This window comes from Electrophorus electricus, chromosome 17 (assembly GCF_041902795.1).
Source record: "Electrophorus electricus isolate QZ-2024a chromosome 17, ASM4190279v1, whole genome shotgun sequence".
Taxonomy (NCBI): Eukaryota; Metazoa; Chordata; class Actinopteri; order Gymnotiformes; family Gymnotidae; genus Electrophorus; species Electrophorus electricus.
Genome location: NC_137513.1, coordinates 6715958 through 6740096, shown reverse-complemented (window position 1 = coordinate 6740096; position 24139 = coordinate 6715958). Strand labels below are relative to the sequence as shown.

The following is a 24139-nucleotide window of genomic DNA, read 5'->3' as shown; positions in this document are numbered from 1 at the left end:
ATTGTCTGAACATTGTAAAAGCAAAATTATTGTACCTGGAGGCAAGGTCTCCGAGGAGCCTGAGAAGAAAAAAAGCAATAATGCTTAATACCGCACATATTTCACATGTAGTTTTAAGAAATTTGTCCAGGTTTTCTGATTACTTGCTTGGTGTACAGCCTTTTTCAAGTGTGATTTCTACTGAATGATGTAGCAACTTCTTTCCCCCTTTTTAAAATTTTGCAGCATTCTAGAATTCTACAGTGCAACTATGGAGGTTCATTGTAGGCTTGAGAAGTGCAAGACCAGACTGTCAAAATTGACAATTTTCAGTTTTCTAGCTTTGCAATCACAAGTATAATAATGCTGCACAAAGACACTCCAAATCTGATCTTGCCAGCATTTTAAGAAAAAAAAAAGGATGCACTTTTTTACAAGTCTTTTTAACACTGCAGTTTGTTTTCAAGTCCTTATGCTAACAGTTCGGTATCTATAAATCGCAATGTAAATAGTCCAGCACAAGAACATGTCTACGTTGCATAAAATTCATGTTAAGTAGCTTCCTTATACATGCAACCACGCCACCCACAAAAAAAAAAAAAAATACTAGAGAACATATGCTTAATTTATGTTATCTTCAACATGAGCTGTGGTTTTTCAAGATAGACATAAATTACTCTTCATCATTTGAATTAAAATTGATATGACATTGCATTGACGTTGATATAAAACTTAAAAGATCTGAATTTAAAAGCATCAGATGCCGCTGTCATGTAATCATTAGGTTTATAAATAGTACTGTGGCTAAACATGTTAAAAAATGAAGCAAAAACTTTACTCTAAAGCCACCTAACTGATTACAACATCAAACTTACCCACCACGAGACACAACCAACTTCACTTTGACTTTATAAGACACAATGATGCCCAGAATTTCCTTATTGGCACCCTCTTGTAACCTTAATGAGACAATCAGAAAATAGGGCATTGTCACAAGAGATCACATCAAATATATTTAAATGGACTAACTTTTGAGAGGGTACTCACAGCGTACTCGAGGCCAAGTTTGTGTCTTCGTGTTTGAGCTTTCCATCCAGGGCTAAACCACGCTTCTCTCGGTTATTGGCAAGGAAAGGGGTGAGAGTATACACTTTACAGAATGTGGCACTTGGGGCCACAATGTCACTAGATAGTCACAGACACAGAAGGAAAGGAATTAGTTGGACATGTGACTTTGTGCTTTGTATTGCTTCATTATATCTCTCTTGCATACATACTCTGATTCCTCTGTTGCCACTGGGCACTTGTACTGAGCATTGTTGAAGAGGCAAATATCAGCATATTGACGCACTGTAACATGAAAGTGAAAATATGTAGTCACATAAAATTTCCCAAATGTACTCTGTGTTTAAAATGTCAGGGTGTGTTGTGTAAAAACCTGAGATCTTCATTTTCTTCACAGTCTTGTTTGTGTTGTTCGTGACATGAACATTAACACTAATTGGCTCACCGTGGTAGTAAATCTGAATGATGCGGGGGGAGGGGGGGGGAATTAAGGGAACAAATATATATATATATATATATATATAATTACAAAGAATTATAAAGAATAGAATAAATTATAAAGAATTAGTTTTAGTGGATTATCAAGTTAAATCCTGTGAATGCAAAACAATGGAAATCCTACATATATAGGATGATCTGTATTATTTAAAATGTAACACCCTTTTTCAACCACCAGGTGGTGTCTTAAACATTCTGCTCGAAATAACACCAATTTAATGATTGTTTATCATTCTCCCAGAGATCAGTGGGTCTCAGCCCAAGTCCTGAAGAGTTTCTAAAATTTATTTTTATTTATTTTTATTTTTATTTTTTTTTCCTCATATAGCACACCTTATCCAATTTTCAAGTAGTTAGTAAATGACAGAAAGTTATTAGTTATGACAGGAAAGGTAAAAATACTCAATTCTGTAGAATAAAGGAATAGGCCTGAGAAAAAGTGTGTGCTCTTCTGGTTCCACCCCTGGCTGGCTAAGTCACCTCTTTGTCCAGGGAAGCCTCCAGGTGTAAGGGTTTGTCTGACATGAGGAACTGCCTTGTTGTTTCTGCCATTGGCTGTGGACCTGGCTTCTCTGGAGCATACTGCACTTTTCTGATGATTAGACGCACTGAATTCCTGTGCCAAGAAAGAGACCTACAATGAAATACTTCAGTGAGAAACAGCATGTACTTTGTAATAAAAATAAAGCTTCTGTGAGATTCAGGCTACCATACGATAGCTATGGAACTTCTTTAATTACTGAAGAAGCATTTCAACAAAAGCAAATTTTATAAAGGTGTGATTTATTATTGTGAACACCACAGAGATTAGCATTTTCAGTGTTATTATGTTTTGCAATGTATGTTGCTCAGCTGTTTTTTAAAAGGGAACTGAAAGCAAAAATCTCATTACATTGAATGGCCTATATGGGTTAGATGTGTTAACATTAGATTACATGACACAAAGCAGGCATTTATATTCAGAGCAACTAACATTGTTTTCAGTACAACAATATGAATGTGCCCTGGGATTCAAATCCATGACCTTGGTGTTACTTGCCCTATACTCTACCAGGTGACCTACAGGAAGATATATGTAAAGGCAACTTGTTTTGCTATACTGGACAGAAATTTAAAATATTTCTGTTTCATTATTGTTATATTACCAGTCTGTTACACTTTTACACTGCATACACACTGGCTTACTCTCTACCCTTTGCCAAACTGCTGAGTCACATGACTGTTAATGATCATTTTCCAAATCCTGTGACACACCTAAAGGCCTAGTGGATGCCATCTAAATTCTTGTCTTTTGTCTTGAAGATAAGAAATTCTATACCTTAAGCATGTTGATAACTTCTGACTTAGACATTGCTAAAAGACAATGCATATAAACATATTTCAGCATTTGCTGTGACATCTTTTTATTTGACCAGTTCTCAAACTGTGAGTACAGTGTGTCATACTTTCAACTTAATTTTCATATTTAGTCCAATTAACAGCACTCATTACCTGTCCCATTAAGTTGGCAGAACAAGCATGCATTTAAAATGTCTTCTGAGGTGCATTTAAACTATGTAGTTTGCTGCACAACATACTGTACCTTTTGTGGATTTTCTCTTCAACATTTTCAGCACAGAAAGCTTTTACTTCAAAGTCAACCCCACATGCCTTTGCAGATTTGAAAGGGAAAAAAAAAAAATTAAAATGAGTGTTTCATGCTGCAAGCTCTGAGAATCCACAAAATTAAAGTGTGTTGTTATTTATGACATAGCATACCTTTCCAGTGTCTTCTGGTCCAGGTTGCAATGTGACAGAACACGGTAAATTGGGTGGTATCTGTTAGAAAATCCACTAAATCCATTAAAATGTTATCCAAGGTGTTCATTACATTTCTAAAATGAATCATTTGCATCATATCATTATGAACAACATGTGTAATGAATAATACAGTGGCTAGGAATTAACCTCAAAGGTGAAGGGATAAGCATGCTCCCCAAGCTTTTTAATGAGTCGCTCTTGTAGACGTGTCAAGCTCTTCTTCTCCTCAGGCATGGGTGGGAATGCCTGTATATTGGCCACAAAGAGGTCCTTTCGAAATGTCAAGCCAAGAACATCTAAGTCCTCCCGCCCATAGCGGAAGGCACATGTCAGCGTTACAAAAACTGTGGATGAATGACAAGGAAGCCAGAGCCACTTAGTATTCAGCCTGCTCAGGGGCATGTTTGATTACCACTCTGAATGATAGTAGAGGACTGTGATTCACCAAGGTGGACACATACTAAATGTAATACAGTGGGGGCAGGTTTGTAAACATTTCTCCTCACCTTTTCTCTCCTTTAAGTACTCTGGATCAATTAAAACCACACCATCTGCAAAATGAATGAGGGGAATGAGTTATAGGCCCACGGGGCAGTCCACAGTCACAGTCTAAAATGCTCAGTCAGATAGCATCCAGCATACATGAAGCAATTTAATAAATTTCAGCAAAATGGGAAACTTTCTTTTGCTTCAGTTAGGTTTTTGTTTTTTTTCATAAAAGCAACAGTGAGTAAAAGCATATTTAATTGTAAGGCATACCAACAGGCTCTACAAGGTCCACGTGGTCAATAAAGTCTCTCTTACCAAGATACACAGTTAACTTTAAAAAGATGAAGAAAAACAGATTAATCCAACAAGAAATATGTTTACAAATTACATTAATATTATGATCTCAAAAATACTTAAATTAATGCAAAATCTGATGCTTATGTAACACTACTACAATGAATAGTTTTGAGAAACTATGCCAGTTTTTAACTAGTAAATTTTCCTATAATGATGATAACTAAATGATCATTCAATCTGTGTAAATCACACCATTGTTGTGATATCTCTGTAATGGGGCAGGGTTTTTGTAAAATCCCCTTCTTATCAAAAGCTGAAATGTCTGCAGAAACAGTAGTCCAGTTGCCAAGTGCATCTTGCCTCATATCGGCTGGCTATGGTCAGATGTATTGTGCACAGGTTAGATTCCATAAAAGATTTCACTATGACATGATTGAGAATAACAGATGTTCGCTTACCTTTCCATTTGGACTCGCCTTCTTGAAAACCCTGTGGGAAAAAAAAATGAATGGCAGATTAAGAAATGGTGATATTCTATTTTAATGTGAGAATACACATAAGAAATTAAAATTCTCTGAAGCTTCAGAGTGTCCCTTTAGTCAGTAACATTTAAAGGTTAGTGAGATTAATGAGTTTAAAGAGCTAATGAGCCAGTCAAAAAATGATCTCTAGAGAGGGTTTCTGTTTACTCTGAACAGAAATGGACGTTCTATACAGCTAGGAAGATCACTAATATATGCAGGACATTTCTTTCTCCATGGTATTACTTTAATTCACAAGGGTCTGGAGTAAATGGGTTTGACTGCATGAATCATTGGCATTTCAAATGTATGTTTTAAAACAACTGATTGAAATATTCTGAAACTTAACTGAGTTTTCTTACTCCGTATTTATTTGTAATGAAGATGTCAGTTTTTAAAATTTCAGTGCTGGATTTCATAAACTATACACATGCCATAAGGTGCCTTCATGCAAATGATATTAAGATTCACATTCAGCCTGCTCAGGGACATATTTGATAGTAAAAACGAAAGAACGTGTTAATAGAATATAATTTGATTAGTCAGATAGGTGAGGTAGAACAAAAATGTAGACTGCTTAATGGGCCCTGAGAACTGGGTAGATAAACACTGATATAGGTTACAAGCCAAAGTCAAATTTATTTATATGGCACTTTTTATGACAGTTGTTGTCACAAAGCAACTTTAACAAATGCCCAGTCCAAGTCCCCAGTGAGCAAGCCAAAGCTGACAGTGGTAAGGTAAAACACCCTAAGAGCATGAGGAAGGAACCTTGAAAGGAACAAAGAATCAAAGGGGCAACCCTTCCTCCTATTGTTTATACTGTACAGCAGAACGAGAACCAAATAAGCAATGTGATATGTTGTGCAGTTATACTAGTTGTGTAATGTATAGTTAGCAAAGTTAGCTCACTGCTTCCTTGGGTGCTTATTAGTAAGGATTTCTGAGCTGTTTTATTCACTTCATCTTGCTTCTCCTACTTCTACTCTTTTCTCAATCTGATAGATTTCAGCACAGGTTATTACAGGCAGTCTGGGTTTGTAGTAGGAGTGTCTATTGACAAATCTCATTAACATCATTATCTATGTTTGGTTGAACAACATTAGCATGGTTAGAAAATTCACAACTTTCCTAGATTCCAGCACTGCACTGATTTGTGCAGCATTTGAGTTCAGAATGCTGAGGCACTGTATCTAGGAACCTACGACAACGTCAAGGCCCTCTATCAAAGTATCACTTAGTTCACCCTAGAGGATAATACCAATAAAGTAAATTAAGTATTCTTCTGGTGTGACCATATATATGGTAAGAAGCCTCATCCATCCTCATCAATCTGTTTGTTACACTGCCAGGCTAAAGCCCTTTGAAGATATCAGTGATACTGATTCCATGATAACACTGATAACACTGATGTTATGAAAAAAGGAGAATCCTGGTATTTTTGTTTATTCAATTTGGCCTGTCAAATGTAATACAAAGTTCACAAAGTGGAGAGAAGAGCAAGTAGCATATGTCACAGAAAAGGCTCAAAATAAAAGTTAACATCAATACCCTAGCCCATCATCTAAAGAGGAAGACATCTAATAAATTTTTCATAGCCACTATTTCATGCATCATTATTCCACAAAATAGCTGTCTTCTAGAGCTGTTTAGGTTAATTAGCACCATAACATGCAATTAAACCAGCAAGATAATTAGGTAATTATTCAGAGAACACATATTCAAATTGTATATAGAAAAATGGCACTGACATTTCTTAGTAATGTGTGCCCCACAGCCAAATAAGAAAGGGAACAGAATGAAAATTGATGATTAAAGGGAACAAAGTTCATTGGAGGGAATAAATAGAAAATGTATTTTTAAAAATGCCTAAACATACCAGGATAAGAAACAGAAGTAATGTTTGACAATGAGAAATAATACATTCCTTAAAAATATGGAAAAGCATGTGACAAACAAAGAAAGGAAGGATACCACAGCTCATACTGAGTCTATTCAGTCCTTTCCACCACAAGAGTCTAATTTTCCCTAGTCTAGTTAATGGCTTCAGATGCAATTATCTAGCCCTCCTATCTGTTAGGCTCTAATGGTGCCATAAATTTGCCTTGGTGTCTCCACAAATCTCACTGGGCTCCTGTACATAGTCTTTGCTTTACTGACTAATAGGAGGAGAGTTCTCATAATTGGAGAACACTGATTTTCAGGAAATGTTTTTAGTACAATATGGCAGATTTTCTGTAGCTGTGGCATATTATCTGTGCTATTATTTATCTTGTGGAAAAAAAAATGTAATCATATTGTGTACTGCAGTTTCATGCGAAACAATGTGCCTATACACACTAAGCCATTAGCTTATCACCGATTTCATGTGCATAGCTGTCTCATCTTGCACTCAATACAGTCTCCATCTAATGATTATTATAGTTGTTTGTTGGATAGCCCTCCAGACTAGCTAAACATCTCCCACATCGCTGCACACTCATTCATGTCCTCTGACACTAGACTGTTGGTGGCCCACAGACCTGAATTTTAGTGTCATGGCCAGAAAAGCTCTGAAATACCACAGCTCAGCATTTTCATAATTATGAAAATACCATTTCTTCCTTCAAAACCTTGCCTTTGACATGTCCAATTACTAAACCATGATCTAAACAAGACATTAGTGTTTTATCACAAACATTAGGATTTATTATATAACATTTGTTTTTGGTGAGGCTCCCTGGTGCAGCTGCTGTTTTTGTTTTTTTTTAATATGTTTAATGTACATTTGAGACACAATGTTGACTGAAAAATTCAATGCTATTTCAGAGGATCTAAATATTCAGATGGCTTAAGGTATCTTGTCAATGTGCCCTGTCCAAGATGTCACTTCATGCAGATGACCGAGCCTTATTTATTCACTTTTTGAAGTGAATCAATTTCAAAACTTATCAGGAACCTGGACCAATCAGGTGAAATTTTTAATTAAAATATAATTTTAACTATAGAGTATATAAAGTCTGTTTGCATCTTCAGCTATACTGTTGCTGAATAAAACAAACTGGAATTGCATAAGTGGTAATTTTGTGACTTGTAAATAAGAAATGCCCTTAGTGAAAAGATGGTGGAGGATATGAAAGTTGTGGTGAAATCTAAATCACCAATTTAGCTGGACTGTGGACACAGTTCCTGGGGAATATTTGGCCATGCCTTCCAGTCCTGAAGGCTAATGAGAAAAAAAAAAATTAAGCGTGCTATAGAGTCTCATTTATCCGCATTTTTTTAGTAACGAAAAACATTTTTACTCTGTTTTGGAGTCAAAGTTCTCCCTGAATTATTTTTCTCCTTACTCTAGCTACCCCAGAGTGTAATGTACAAAAAAAATCTGAATCTCCATCTCGCGGTCAAAGCTGGTATAGCATGCAACGTTAACGCATTCGCATTTTTCTCTTTTTCCTTCCAGGACGCTTCACGAAAAAATTCTCAGAGGAGCTAATGGCTAATATTTAGCCCACTATACCAGGTTTGACCACGAGGAGCAATTTAGTTTTGTGGACTCAAGGACCAGAAGTAATGAAAAAGGAAGGTTGGACATCGTTAAAGGTGAGTCATATTGTTTAGTCGCTCGTTTGTATTAAAATAGTTATAACAGGTGACATTATAGATGACAGAGTTAGCTTATTAAGTTTAGATAAAATGAACATTTTCAGGCATTAACGGTAGGAGATTTGTAACTTATAATAGCTAACCAGAGCAATCCTTTTGATTAGCTAGGCTCTGTAGTTTAAAGAGTTTGCGGGTCAGGGGCTCAGATGTTCTGTTCCGTTTAAAAGGTTAATGTTTTGCTTCAGAATGATCAACTGTGATAGAGCTGACATAAAACGACATTATGTTATATCCAAATTGAACAAATTTGTGGAATGCCACCGATGGTTTAATGTTTTGTTTTGTTTTTTACTTTTTTATTGACAAATACACCCGGTTTAAGCAAAGACTTAATATTTACAGTGTTGACCCTTCTTTTTTAAGACTTTTCTCCTTGGCATGCTGGATATCAGATTCTGGGCAAAATCTTGACTGATGGCAACCCATTCTTGCCTAATCAGTTCTTGGAGTTGATCACAGTTTCTGTGTTTTTGTTTGTTCACCCTCTTTTTGAGGATGACCACAGGTTCTCAATGAGATTGAGATCTGGGGAGTTTCCTGGCCATGGACCCTAAATTTCAATGTTTTGTTCACCAGGCCACTTGGTTATCACTTCGCATTGTGACATGGTGCGCCGTCATGCTGGAAAAAGCATTGTTCATCACCAAATTGCTCCTGGATCCTTGGGAGAATATGCACTTGAAAGATGTTTTGATACCATTCCTTATTTATGGCAGTGTTCTTAGGCAGAATTTTGAGCAAACGCACTCATTTGTCCAGATGTCCCAAGCAGTCTGAAGGGGGATTTATCAGAGAAAATAACTCTTACATCTATGTCTCTATTCCACCATTGTGAAGCCACTGCATGGCCACTGACTCGCTTGTTGTGCCAAAAGATGGCAGAAAGCATCACCAGCATGGACTCTCTACTCCAACGTTTCCAAGTTCTGCTCATTGGGACAGCATTGCACATTTTGCATGAGTTCCTTAGCCCACAAACCTGATTCAAAATAACAGCTCATCAGAAGAATACAACACTACATAAACGCTGCATGTCCAAAGACACACTTAAAGTGGAGCAGGACTGGGAAATCGTGCTTTACTCATTCCTAAATACTCTACACCTGTTTGACACACTATATTAGTTCATACTAAGATTTTGCAATTTACAGCAGCTAAAGTTGGTAGAGTAGGCTAACTATTAGCCATTAGCTCCTCTGAAGAAAAAAAAAAAAGTGAAATGTCCTGGAGGGGTAAGGGGGAAAATATTCAAAAGAAGCTAATGTCTAACAATTAGCATGCTATACCAGCTTCAACCACCAAGTGGCATTCTTTTTTTTCTCATTGCCCTTAGGGAAGAAAACAAAATTGAGGGAGAACTTTGACTTCAGAATACATTAAAATGTTTCTTAGGTAGGTTGAAACAAAATTGAGGGAGAACGTTGACTCCAAAACACACTTTAAAAAATGTGTTACCCTTTGGGGAAGCTAGAGTAGGGAGAAAAAAAACTCTAGAGCATGCTTACAATTTTTTTACATTATCCTTCTGGGCTTCCATAGGACTTACAAATCATGCTTTGAAGGAATTACAGGAAGGATTTGAAGGATTCTCATGAAATGATCTTCTGAGTACAGAAATCTGCTCACACCTTCACATTTGGCATCTAGAGCTTGATTTGTTGATTGATTATTTTATTCCTCATGCCTCATACCTGTTACTACCCAAATAATTCATCCAATGAATATAAGCTACTCAATCACATACAGCTGTCTTTAGCTTCTGGAAAGTGACAATGTCTGAACCATCCCCTGTAAAGAATATCACTGTCATGGCTCAACAAACACACACAATTGCCCTGATTGAGAGAGTTCATCAGACACTCCTGCTACAAACCAAAATCACTAATGATAACAGTGCATAATTCAGCTACATTAAACTTGCTTTAGCAATTACTTAATTTTATAGCAATGCTAACATCCACAAATGCATAACAGTGAGTATTTTGGACAAGCACAGATGCTTGACACACAGATGCATAACCCAGCATAACCCAGATATCTATAGGTTTTTGGCCAAAATTTCCAGGTAGGCTGTGCTATCCATCTTCCCGTGGATGTGGGGGAAGATGGCTGGGCCCCTTGACTGAGAAGCAGCCCCACAGCATGATGTTGCCACCACCATGCTTGACTGTAGGGATGGTATTCTTGGGGTCGTATGCGGTGCCATCCTCTCACCAAACGCCCCAGGTGTGGTCGGCACCAAAGACCTCGATCTTGGTCTCATCAGACCAGAGAACCTTGAACCAGTCTGCCTCAGAGTCCTCCAAGTGATCATGAACAAATTTTAGACAGGCCTTGACATGACACTTTGAAAGTAAAGGTATCTTACAGGCTCGCCTGGAACGGAGACCAATGCGGTGGAGTATGTTACTTATGGTATTTATTGAAACCAATGTCCCCACCGCCATGAGATCTTCCCGCAGCTCCCTCCTTGTTGTCCTTGCATCAGCCTTGACCTTTCGGACAAGCCTGGCCTCAGCACGGGAGGCTGTCCAGGCCATGGAAGGTTAACAGTAGTTCCATAATCTTTCCACTTCCGGATGATACTCCCAACGGTGGAGACATGTAGGTCCAACTCCTTGGAAAGGGTTTTGTACCCCTTACCAGCCTTGTGACCCTCCACAATTTTGTCTTTGATGGCCTTGGAATGCTCCTTAGTTTTTCCCATGTTGACCATGTATGAGTGCTGTTCACTTGTTCGGGAAGGGGCTTTTATAGTCAGAAAAAGTGGGAAAAAACAGAAAATTAATCCAAGCATGTGACACTCATTGTTCTTAATACCTCAATTACTTCTTAATACTTGAGGGAACCAAACATAATTCTGGTGGTTTGCGGAGTGGTAAACTTTGCAAAAATTAAAAAAATAAATAAATACACAGAGAAGTAACATTCCTTTTTTTGCTGCAGTGCATTTCACATGTCCAGGCCCATCTACAGTCCAAATTTCACAATGCTAAGTTAACTCCAAATGTGTAAACCTGCAAAATCTGCAGAGGGTTGAATACTACTTGGAGGCACTGTAAATATTTCACCTTGATTCATAATGAATGATTAATATTGTTGCTCCACTAAAAACAAAGTCTGTGTCCACACATTTTAAAGTCCCACCTTAAAATTAAAAAGAGACTGCAGAAAAGCAGAACAAAAATGTAGATACACTTATCATGTACTATGAAATATAAAAAGCAACTGAAATCATTTAGCAGTCAATGTAAATAGCTAGGAAGGCCTATTTTTCAAGCCTTATTGACATTAACAAAGACAACACTAAATTCCTCTTTTTACAACCAGTAGGTTGGTTAATTAAGTACCTCCTGCTCCATCGGGAGTCTTAAATGACAAATGCAACAATTTTGAAGACTTGGTTGCAAAATAATTTCCATTTAGGTACAACATTGCAAATAATTATTGTTTGCCCATATAACTTCTAGCCTACAGTGGGGTGGGAAGCACTATGTATGTCAGCTTTTTTGTCAATCCATTTTAAAATACGTACTAAAGTAAATGCTGCTAAGCACTACTTTATCCTCTACCCCACAGTTCTTTCAAACAAGTATTCGGTTAGGAACTCAGTTATCCATGTAACAAGTTTATTGTAAAGTTCCACAAGGTTTGATCCTGAGAATAGCACTATTTATCCTATATATTCTCCTATTATTTCTTTCTGTCAGTATGCTTATGATACATAGCCGTATGTCCCTAGCCAAAGACCCTGGAATATCTGTTAGCTCCCTGTTTGATTGTGTAGAGGAAATTAAATCCTGCATGTGACACAATATTTTGTAGTTGAACCAAGACATAAACTGACGTCTATGTTATTGGGAATGGCATACTGAGAAATGTTACGCTGGCACATAGAGTCCCTAACTTTGAAGGTAAAAACTCAATCAAAACTCAGTTAATTAATTGTTATCTAAGAATAAAGCAACAGCTCTTAGATCTATCAATAAAAATATGCTGGTCATTCTCACTAGTTACCTAGTGAACAGGTAGCCTCATTTTACTATAGCCCTAAGTTTTAGATATCCTTCCCTAGTGACCTGAGAACTATTGACAACCTAACACATTTAAGAAGATAGTGAAGATCAATCTACTTTAATTAGCTTTTAATTAGCCTGTGATCAATTATTTGTCACCATTTTTTTCTATTCATGTATTTCATTCTTTGTTTTATATTTTATCTTTTATTTATTATATTGTATTTTATTCTATTTTTCTACTATATCTTTTCTACTGTCTCTAAAGCACTTTGTAACCTTTAAATATAAAAACTAAGAAAGTATAGTTTAACTGGGCCATCACCCATTAGCATTTTTCAACAAAGGGTCAACAGTATGACATCTGAAACACTTGGAAATCTCCAGAGGAAACGTAACATTTGAGTGGTCTCATGTGTCATAGTGCTTAGAAAAATGCCCTGGTTCCTAGAATCCTGCTGTTTAGAGTACCAACATATTTCACTTTATACTATACAGTTGTAAGTTATAGCCGCAGCTAACAATAAATGTTTGGATTTCTTGTTTATATACATTTCAGAAATAGTGTGTAGTCACAAAAAGTACTGTTGTATATAAAATTATCCTTGATAAATGTAGATAATTAGAACTTGGAACCTATAAATAATTTTCCCCCTGAGGAGCCTGATACAGTGTCTGAAATATCATTGATAAGCAATATAAAAGATCAGTAACATAATTAGCTTGCATTGCCACATTACCCTTCCCCTATAATACGGGATAACCCAGTACTAAATAATAAAATGTTATGTCCCTTATGGTATCAAGATGGGATGTGTATTTTTTTAACAAAGGTCTTCACAGTGGTGAAAATAACAAAACCTGTTTCACAGTAAATTGCAGAGAACCTCAAAATCAGCATTATGGGCCAGAGAATGACAGGCAAGATCTGTGTGAGATTGCATGTCAATGTCATCATTGGCCTAGGGTGTTTTTTTAAGTGTGCCCATGAAAAATAACCTAGGTCTGAATGGTAGCCAGGATACCAGTCGGTTGCTCTGAAAATGAGTACAGGGCAACTAAAGCACCTCAAGCAGAAGGTATGTATGGATCTGTGTTTTTAACACACAATGTTAATTTATAGATGTTGAAATTAATTTAAGTAAATCCATAGAAGCCAGAAAGATTGTTTAAAAAGAAGCAAAATGTTTTACGTTTTCTAGCAGTGAGTTCAAATCAAAATTCTGTTCTGGCTCATTCATCATTACTGATGAAGTAGCTACACAGGAACCACAACCATCGCTTCTTAAAAAAATCAAAGAAATTTACTGCCTTCTAATATATATGAAAATGTCTCCAGAATGAAAGACTAGTGCTGCCAAGGAGGCTGTCAAATCTTCAGAATAACCCAGTGTGCTGCTTGAAAGATACAAATGTCACTGCACTTCATTGAGTTAATTTCCTGTTGTGCCAAGTGCAATTTTAAAACCACTTAATGAATCTGACTTATGCTAACATGCAATCCAGGAAAGGATTGCAATTGTTTGCATACAGAGTAATGCATCACACTTGTTAACTGTTGCTTTCTAAAGTCCATTACATCATATGCTAACATGAACATGGGACCCAAAAAAGCTTTAATAATTTTAAACCCAAGAGGTACCACAAGCTGGAGAAAGCTTTTAAGCATGGTCAGTGCACTTTCCTGGGTTTTAATAGCCTAAGAACATATAGTGAGTGACTTTAAAGTGTGTATGAATTTTTAAATGAGTGCACGTGGAAGTAATGCACAGGCAATATCTATTGGATTCGGAGACTGAATAAGCTGAATCCACTAGCTGTGCAGTGGGGAAACTAACTGCTCAACAAATAATTTTCTACATTTACTGTGAGTTTGGTTTGGTGTTTTCATTATGTATGAATTGTGTCAGAAATTAATTATTGTGGGAGATATTCACACCCGCACATAATTGTTCTCAAAAATGACAAAGCACTAAGGAACAACAAATGCTTGTATTGCTGATTTCATTACTCTTTGCATAGACATGTAAAGGATAATCCTGTTTGAAAAGCTTCCTCACAGCTGCTGTCAAATTATATCTTCAGTGTGTCAAAGCAGCTGTTATAGCTAACCAGGCAGGACTTATAATCACCCCCATTCAGAAAAGATGCATCCTTTTTGGACAGCATAAATCACAGATTATGAATCAGGGTTTTCATGTTGAAGACATGTAAGATCACTGAAAGGCCAAGATTCAAGTATTTAATTAAACTCCAAATAAATGAGCCTAAATTATGTATTAACCAACTATTTTTAGCTTTAGTTGCATGTGGTGTCTTTGCTGTGTGCTCCCAGCATTACCAATAATAAAGTAAAATTTGGAAGTGAGTGCATTTGTCAATGTCAATTATTTTTGGATTCAGCATTGGGCTACTACCAGGTAACACAATGATTATTGTTCTATGCTGTGAACCATGCAACAAATACTAATACAGTCTACAATCAATTTAATGTTATTTATACCATTATAATTTAATACATTCTGTATTTTTGAGTGAACACGCTGAAACTACACTGTGCACACAATTATCAGGCAAGTTGTATTTTTGAGGATTCATTTTATTATTGAACAACTATAGTGCTCTTGGTCAATCCAAAATGTTAATAAACTTCAAATCTGAATATTTAAGCAAGTAAAATTGACATTTTGACTTTCTTAGAAGAATATATTTATGTGCATAATTACCGGGCAACTATTGGTGTACAGAATTGTTATGCAACTAAATGAAAAATGGACATTTTTCCATTACACTTCTTTATTTTCATCTGTTAAAGTGAGAATAATAAACAACCAACTCAAAATGTACAAATAAACATTTCTTTGACCAAGATAGCCACCATTCTTTTCAGTAAAAATCAAAAGCCTTTTGTTTATGGAGTCTGTCAGTTTCTTAATCTGTGGACGATCTACCTTTTTGTGCAGCAGCAACCACAGCCTCCCAGACACTGTTCAGAGAGCTGTACTGCTTTTCTTTACCATGAATCTCCCAGTTAAGAATGACCCACAAGTTCTCAGTAGGGTTTAGCTCAGGTGAGGAATGGGACCATGTCATTATTGTTTCATCTTTAAAACCTTTACTGGATAGTCATGCAGTTGAGTACTTCAATGCATGCGAGGGAGCATTGTCCTGTAAAAAAATCATGGTCTTCTTGAAAGATGCAGATGTTTTCCTGTACCACTTCTTGATGAAAGTGTCTTCTAAAAACTGCCAGTATATTTGGGAGTTGATTTTGAGTCCAGCTAGCTCATTTTTAATAATACCAGCTCATAGTAGTACCCCGTCTCCACCTTGCTGGTGTCCAAGTTGAAGTGGATCTCTGTGCCCGTTACTGATCCAGCTACGGGCCCATCCATCTGGTCCATCAAGAGTCACTCATCTCATCAGTCCATAAAACCTATTTCTTGGGCCAGTCTTGACGTTTCACCTTATGTGTCTTGTTCAGTGGTGGTTGGGTTTCAGCCTTCCTTACCTTGGCCATGTCTCAGAGTACTGCATACCTTGTACTTCTGGGCACTCCAGGTTGGTTGCAGTTCTGGAATATTACAGCACTTGAAGATAATGGGTTCCTGGTCGCTTCACGTTTGATTGTTCGCAAACCTTAGGCAGTTAATATGAATCATTTTTTCTCAACACATTTCTTACAACCCTGTTAACTATTTGCAACAAAATATTTGACAGTTTTGTGATTACGCCCCAGTATCTTAGCAATTTAAGAGTGCTGCAGCTCTTTGAAAGACTTTTTACAATTTTTGACTTTTCAGAGTCAGTTAAATCTCTTTTTTTGGCCCATTTTGCCTGAGGAGAAGAAGTTGCCTAATAATTATGCACACCTTGATATAGGGTTTTGATCTCCTTAGGCCACATCCTCCCTCATTAGACAAATACACATCACCTAATATGCTTAAATCCAATAAGCCTTCAAGTTTATACATCTTGGAGTTGGAAAATATGCATGAAGATTATCAAAATACTCTCTTGCATAATAATTGTGCACACAGTGTAGAATGAGACTCTACATAACCTTTACAAAAATTATTGATTGGGTTTGACTTCTGCTGGGGTGTTGTCTGCCTTGAGATAATCGGACAGGACACTGATTATGTGGATGTTATGGAGACAATGTCTCAGATTATTTTATTCTCTTTATGTATATGTAAAATATCATTTCCCATGAATGTGAGCAGATCTGGCTCTAAATTGAAATTTAATAAATCATTGCCCTGTAAGGTATTTCTGTGCGCGTCTTTGATTTATTTTCAGGAAAAATTATTCAACAGGATCAACTTTTATAATGCATTTTAAATAACTGGGAACAAAACGTAATTAAATAGAGAAAAATGTAAATAATAAAAAAAAAATGTAAAAAAAACCGCAATCATGCCACTAATGAAAAAAGGTGTCTGGAAGAGCTGCTGACTAATGTATTTTAACACTAAGTAGGGCTGACACAGTTTGATAAACTATTGATTGTTATATCCTGTGATCCTCATATCACTCCCTGGGGAGCCAGTAACAACATTTATTTGTTTTGACTTCATCCATATATGCCCATGTTTTCTCTTTTGTTTTTGCTGATGTGTATGTTTGACTTCGAGATGCCAAGGCTGACGCTTGCTATCAATCTGATGACCTTAAATGGTACACAGTTATATAAAGTAGCCATGGCTTCTGTCCACTGGCATTTTTTTTATCCCCACCTCTTTTACCTAATAAAGGAGAAGACAAAAATCCTATGTTTAAATATGTGACCAAGTAATTCCATCTTACATCTCAGATATTGCAAACATTCCCACTGCAAGCTATAATTAACACCATGTAACAATTAGGTTTCAATATGTAAAGCACCAAGTCATGGGTGCAACTTGGACAGATGTGGCCTCTTATGGAATAATTAAAGAGGTAGCTACCATTAGTCTAATGTCAATGGTATTCTGTCAAGAAAGAGTTTTATACAGCACAAAATATAATACCATTCAGATCATTCAGCAAAAAAAAAGACACTGGCAATGTTTGTGTGCAGGTGGAGCTTGATGCTACACTAGCCAGTTAGTAAGTCTTCTGCATTGAGGCCACTTAGTGGAACACCTCATGGCAATGACAACTTTAATGAATTAATCTCATTGCATGGTTCAAGGAGTAAATTAGTATATATGTTATGCCTCCTCTGTCACCTCAGACGGTCAGTTTGTGTGACCTTCTGTCATGCCATTTCCTCATGTAATGAGAGAGTAAAATAAATGTTTTTCATCCAAATCTCTATCTATTCCATTCAAAGTGCATGGTCAGTTACCATGAAATATAATATTGAAACAGAAAACAGGAAGGAAAAACCTGTTGCTCTTTTTTAATTTATAAAACACAATAATTCACCCCATTTTGTTCTGTTCTCTCGTTTCAGCTCCAGACTCCTAGAAATGAAATCAGAGCTGTAGAAGCATGTTTGCTATGTTGTTATTCACAGAGAGGAGCTAGCCTAAGCTCCCTGAAGAACTCTCATTAGTGGCTTAAAGAGTGTGTAGGACCAGCCTCTCCTTGATTTCAACCAAATTTAAAACCATCTCTTGATCCTCTTCTTCCAGTGTATGTATTAAGACCTTCTGGGCTCAATGTAATAGTCCTTTATGGTCCTGTCATATATTCTGAACATGGTACAATAGAAAAATATTGAAGCAGCAATGTTTTAAAATGTTAGCTGTAAACCTAACAACACACACACACACACACACAAAAAACATTTACCAAGTGGAGGTTTTGGGGAGTGTATGAATCATGAGTCTTTTTTTCCAGAACTGGAATTGGACCAAAGTCTCCACAATGTAAAACTGCCATGTAACAGCTTGTGATGCCATGTCCATCTGTTACTTCTCTATGCCTTGTGACAGAAAAAGCACTTTCCAGCAAAGTTGCTGAAGCATATGAAATGGACTTTAAAGGCACCATGTGTAATATTTAATGCATAAAAGGGCCTACTCCCACTTTGTTTTGCCCTATGATCACTCATTCCCAACTGTTTGAATCTGGACTGTGCCAGTGTATAACCAACAACTACTGTACAGCTACAGCATCCCATACTGGCACTTAGGACACATTTTTATTTTCACAAATTATTTTAAATTAAGCGTAAAAGTAAAGATACGAAAGGATATCACTTCAAAGAAGCTTCAATAAAAGAGAAGCAGGATGGGAAAAATCCTTGCTGTATTGATTAGCATTTTAAAAGATAAGGACAGTATGTACAAATGGATACCTTCAAATGAATGAGGTTGTTTGAATGCCTCATTAATATTGTGTTAATATTGAGTTTTTCATCTTCCGCAGCCACCTGTGTGCATACAGAAGAGCTCTGATTATCACTCATGACTCTAATCGCACGTGTATGTGTGTGTAGAGAGAGAGGGGGGTTTTTTTTGTTGGTTTTTTTTGTTGTTTTTTTTTTTTTTTTTTACAGTACACCACGTTTCCAAAGACAGGACAGTAAATACCAGTAAATTTTCCAGTAAATACCAATACTTTTTCAAATTCTGTGTAAAAGGAAGGGTGTCTGAACAGAAATCAGTCTGACAATGTCTAAATGATGAATGAGAAACAAGTGGTAAGGGAGTAAATATCTAGCAAACTCTTTTTGTTCTATTCATACCCAGAAATTGCTAGCTCATCTTTAAATATAGGACATAGTGACTGGTGGAGAAGGAGTCACCAGAGGGTCACCATCACTTCAGTGGAAACAAACCGGAGATTTCATTGCAGAAACAATATCATTACTAATGATGGTCACCTGCACAAATTTCCTTCTACTTTGAAATGGTGAAAGCACAATATTACAGTCAAACATGGGTTAGCAAATATACACTGTGTGCACAATTATTAGGCAAGAGAGTATTTTGACCATATCATCATTTTTATGCATATTTTCCAACTCCAAGCTGTTTAAACTTGAATGCTTATTTGATTTATGCATATCAGGTGATGTGCATTTGTATAATGAGTCAGGGTGTGGCTTAAAGAGATCAACACCCTATATCAAGGTGTGCATAAGTATTAGGCAACTTCTTTTTCTCAGGCAAAATGGGCCAAAAAAGAGATTTAACTGATTCTGAAAAGTCAAAAATTGTATAAAGTCAGAGAACACAGGACCATCAACCATATTGCTGCAAATAGTCAATAGGATCACAAGAGGGAGAGGAAAAAAAAAAAAAAAAAAAAAAAAAAAAAAAAAAAAAAAGATGCAAATTGATTGCCAAAGATTTGCAAAGAATCAAACATGAAGTGACCAGGACTTATTATCCTCCAGCACTGTCATATTCCAGAACTGCAACCAACCTGGAGTGCCCAGAAAAGCAAGGTGTGCAGTTCTCAGAGACATGGCCAAGGTAAGAAAGGCTGAAACCCAACCACCATTGAAGACACATAAGGTGAAACGTCAAGACTGGCCCAAGAAATATCTGAAGGCAAATTTTTCAAAGGTTTTATGGACTGATGAGACGAGAGTGACTCTTAATGGACCAGATGGATGGGCACACAGCTCCACTTTGACTCAGATGCCAGCAAGGTGGAGGTGGGGTACTGCTATGGGCTGGTATTATTAAAGATGAGCTAATTGGACCTTATTGGGTTGAAGATAGACTCAAACTCCCAAACCTACTGCCAGTTTTTAGAAGACAATTTCTTCAAAAAGTGGTACAGGAAAAAGTCTGCATCTTTCAAGAAGACCATGATTTTTATATAGGACAATGCCCCTTTGCACACACCCAAGTACTCCACTGTGTGGCTATCCAATAAAGGCTTTAAAGATGAAAGAATAATGCTATGGCCCCCTTCCTCACCTGAACTAAACCCTATAGAGAACTTGTGGAACCTTCTTAAATGGGAGATTTATGGTGAAGGAAAAATAGTACAGCTCTTTGAACAGTATCAGGGAGGCTATGGTTGCTGCTGCACAAAAAGCTGATCAAAAAGAAGTTTTGTGCTGCGGCACAAAAAGTTGATCACAAAAAGAAACTGACAGACTCCATGAATGAAAGGTTTATGACTGTTATTGAAAAGAAGGGTGGCTATATTGGTCACTTTTTTTAACGTCAAATGTTTATTTGTAAATTGAGTTTTGTTTATTATTCTAATTTTAAGAGATGAAAATAAACAAGTGAGATGGGAACATTTCCATTTTTCATTTAGTTGCATAATAATTCTGCACACTAATAGTTGCCCAATAATGCACACATAGATATTCTCCTAAGAAAGCCAAAACCTCTCTTTTACTTTCTTAAATATTCAGGTTTGAGATTTATTAACATTTTGGATTGACAGAGAGCACTGTAATAAAATGAATCCTCAAAAATACAACTTGCCTAATAATTGTGCACACAGTGTACCTGTGTTTCAAATGACAATTTCAAGCATGCATGCCTTTCAGAAGCTTCACCTCAGTGCCTTGCTAATTTCTCCATATAGCACTCACCAAAAGTAAGCAATTCTCCATTCTATGCCAAAATCTTCATTTAATTTATTTTCCAAGGTTAACAGAATTCAGATGTCCCTCTAACAAAACAGTAAAATGTTCACCAAGAAACAATTGCACAGAAATGCAGCTTAAACAAGAAATGAAACATTTTCTTTTGATTGAATGCAACATACATAAATGGGAGGTGCCATGATCACCAAAATGAGCAACAAAGCCAAATAAATTTTAATTGGGATAAAATAAAAAGCAGCTTTTATTATATTTATTTTATTATAATAAATAACACAATAAAAATCTAGGTAACGAAAGTGAACCTCTAAACTAAAATCAACACTAAAGCCTTTAAGAAATGCATTAAAAAGCACACTGACACGTGAGATACTTCATACATTTTACATTAAAGACCTCTGTGCCATCCTAAGGGTTAATAACATTTAAATCTATCAAAACTAAATAGCCTAAGGAGTGCAAAAGCAAATATCTGTACTGTGGTAATGCCATGATATGTGTAATGAAGAATTATGTTTGCATATTACTATGATAGCACACTTCCATGTGTCTTGGTGTAGAATAAAAACCAGGCAAGTTGCTTTTTTCCCTTCCTTTTCCTTTATATTCTTCATCTCAGAACTGGCACAGAAGCTGACAGCATAAGTCTTCAAATACAAAATGACAGCCAGGATGCCAGATATCAGTCATACAGAAAATAGGATCAGCCAAACCTTGAAAAAACATATGCATCTGAGATTAAGCAAAGCAGTGGTCTTAAAACAAACAAACAGAGTCAAAAGGGAAATAAAATTAGCTGTGGGAAAAATGAATAATGCCTCTCCGTACCATGTGTTTGGCCATAATGTTCTTCCGTTCAGAGAGAGAGTTAATAGCCAGATGCCTTTCTGGGGGAAGGATCCATCACAAGGTCACTGGGGAAATCCTCTCCAGCTGTTGTTGATATTTTATAGTATTCCTTGCAGTCTTTGGTATTACCGTAAGAGGATAATTACCTCATTATACTACTGAGATCAGAAATATGGCATATAGCCTACTTCCTCATTAGGGAGGTCTAAGCAATTTAAGACCATGCTATGTGAGAAATGTCAACAGAGAAGTAGTGACCAGCCAAGTCAAAACACAGCTCGATACTTTGGCTGACATCGAAAGCCTTTATGAGCAGAGGTCTGGCAGATAGGCACCCGAATGAAGGAAATAAAAATTAAAAGGGAGAGGGAAATCAAATAACAACAAAGATTTTTACTTGTAAAGGTACATGGAAAGTCAAAGCAAAATTTTCTGAAATAAATTCTTATAGTCAGAGAGACACCAAGAAAGATAAATAGAAACCAAATTTGATGCACCCAGTTTGCAGAATAAATCTTGATAAAATGGACCACTTACCTTGTGCCTTTATCAACCATTCTGGAAATTCAAGTGTGGCAGATTCCCTGCTTTCAACTCACAGAAGAAAAAAAACTGGAGCGAGAAAGCAAGAATTCAGTTATGGACACAAGCAATGCGAAGTAGCCTCTGAGATCAAGAGAGTCGCCTGCAGTTCGAACGCTCTCCAGCTAAATCTGATTACAGAAGCATCTCTGCGTTTGCCTGTCAAAACGGCCACCCTCCTAAAACGCACCAAATGGTGATTCCCTGTTCTGCTTGGCTACTTTCTGTCGCTATTTAATTAGGCATTCCCTAGGCAAATTCTATTTGGGAGGATGGGGGGGGATTGCGTTACAAATCCTGAGGTTTAAGAATCTTCTGTTTGAGGTCCAATGTGAGGGTCTGCTGCAGCCTCCTTTCGCTTCATCTCCATCTCCCTCCCACACTCCCTTCCGCTCTCTCCCTCTGTCACATGCACACACAGACACACTCTCTTTCTCTTTGTCTCTTCTCTCTGTCTCCCTCACCCACATGCATACTCTCTCTCACACACACACACACACACACACACGCACGCACGCAAACACACAATTTCCCTCCCTCTCCCTCTCTCCTCTTTTGAAGTGAGAGGGTACGTGTACAGGCAGTAGTGAGTGGGTGAAATCTAGCACTGAGTGAGATACATTTTCTGCTCACCCTTATGCTGCAGACACTGAGTGAAATGCAAAATTCAGCAACGAATGGTTGGTTGACAATTCCTGACCAGACAAACAAGCAAAGGAATCCGTATAAATATTCTGTTATTTGAGGGATTTCAAAGAGCTGGATAAGGATAACAGTCTAATGTTAAATTAAAATAATAATAATTTAAAAATTACTGGTTTTTACCATAGCACAATGCTGCCAAGCAGAACAAAAAAAACTCCCCTTTACATTATCATCATACAAGATACGACAGAAGAACCCATCATCTAGAAGCCTAATATATCATAAAATGACATATAAATGAGAATTTGTTTCAGTTTTGTACCATCCTATTTTATAAGAGCAAACTAGGTTCTTTCAATATTATCATAAGAGCTACTATGCCTTTAACACACCTAAAGGTACCACTGGTAGATTCAACTTCAGGAATGAGCTGCAGTAAATGTATTTTAGCTGATATTAGCATCACTGTTTATCCACAAACTCCGCAAATGTTCAGTTACAGCCCCCACAGGGATTTTATTTTAACTTCACTCCCAGCTCCCTTCAAATCCTTTGCCTTTGTTCTAAAAACATATCACTCTGAATTCATCCATTAAAGCTTTACCCGTTTGGTCCAAGTGCTAAACAAAGCACCTTTGAACTTCATGAACAAGTTTTATGCCACTAGCTGACCTGGAAAAGTGGGGCACAGGAGGTCAAAGGTCAAATGTTACTCAGATTCATTCTGGGAAAGTCAGAGATGTAAATAAGACCTCCAGGTTACAAACAACCACAGATAAAAGCAGGGGTACAAGTAGGAATAAGGAGGATACAGCAGGGACAGAAACATCTGTCACAAGGTATAGGTTGTTCTAGACACCTTAGTTAATAGGGGTTTAGCAAACCTTTTTACTCAATCCTCATAGTACATTTGATCCTATACTATGCATCAAACTGGTCAGAGGTACTAGAGGTGTTTTCAGTACTGGTCTAGAGGCATGTTTAATTTTCCCATTACCAAGGCCTAGCAAAATGGGTTAGCAAACACAGTCAAATGCAAAATAACTGGTATAAAGGAAAATACAGGAAATAAGAAAAAGAAGCAAAAGAAACCTTAGAAAGAGCTAACAAATATTATGTTCCACTTAAATCTAGACAAATAACTGCATTTATATTGATGTTCATCAAAAAGCAAGTATCTTTAAACACAGTGGTGTCAAAAAGTCTAACAATAATTATTTAAAAAGAATAATATTAATGTGATG

General features: G+C 36.8%; 1 protein-coding gene and 1 long non-coding RNA gene across 7 annotated transcripts in view; one reads left to right on the top strand and one right to left on the bottom strand.

The window, feature by feature from the left end:
• Positions 1–22836, bottom strand: part of arrb1 (arrestin, beta 1) — a 28773-nt gene extending 5937 nt beyond the window's left edge. The window contains exons 1-16 of one of the 5 annotated variants that reach the window (XM_081700090.1): positions 22206–22800; positions 21648–21988; positions 20808–21532; positions 10736–11042; positions 4587–4617; positions 4102–4162; positions 3849–3893; positions 3490–3686; positions 3301–3360; positions 3125–3192; positions 2023–2176; positions 1418–1502; positions 1257–1329; positions 1027–1164; positions 855–938; positions 36–59 (exon numbers count right to left, since the gene is read on the bottom strand). In XM_081700090.1, coding sequence (XP_081556216.1) covers positions 36–59; positions 855–938; positions 1027–1164; positions 1257–1329; positions 1418–1502; positions 2023–2176; positions 3125–3192; positions 3301–3360; positions 3490–3686; positions 3849–3893; positions 4102–4162; positions 4587–4617; positions 10736–11010 — 1295 coding nt within the window. In that variant the 5' untranslated portion in view covers positions 11011–11042; positions 20808–21532; positions 21648–21988; positions 22206–22800. Of the gene's footprint in view, positions 1–35; positions 60–854; positions 939–1026; positions 1165–1256; positions 1330–1417; positions 1503–2022; positions 2177–3124; positions 3193–3300; positions 3361–3489; positions 3687–3848; positions 3894–4101; positions 4163–4586; positions 4618–10735; positions 11043–20807; positions 21989–22205 lie in introns of all 5 variants that reach the window. The other 4 variants (XR_014117878.1, XM_081700092.1, XM_081700091.1 and 1 more) reach the window with 4 other exon arrangements.
• LOC113574673 (uncharacterized) lies at positions 4632–18877 on the top strand. Of its 2 annotated transcripts, none has more exons than XR_014117879.1 (3): positions 4632–8231; positions 17751–17932; positions 18140–18877. It is a non-coding gene; the product is annotated as an uncharacterized LOC113574673 (long non-coding RNA). The 2 variants fall into 2 exon arrangements; XR_003410347.3 differs by lacking the exon at positions 4632–8231 and adding an exon at positions 13118–13389.
• Positions 22837–24139: the final 1303 nt, after the last annotated feature.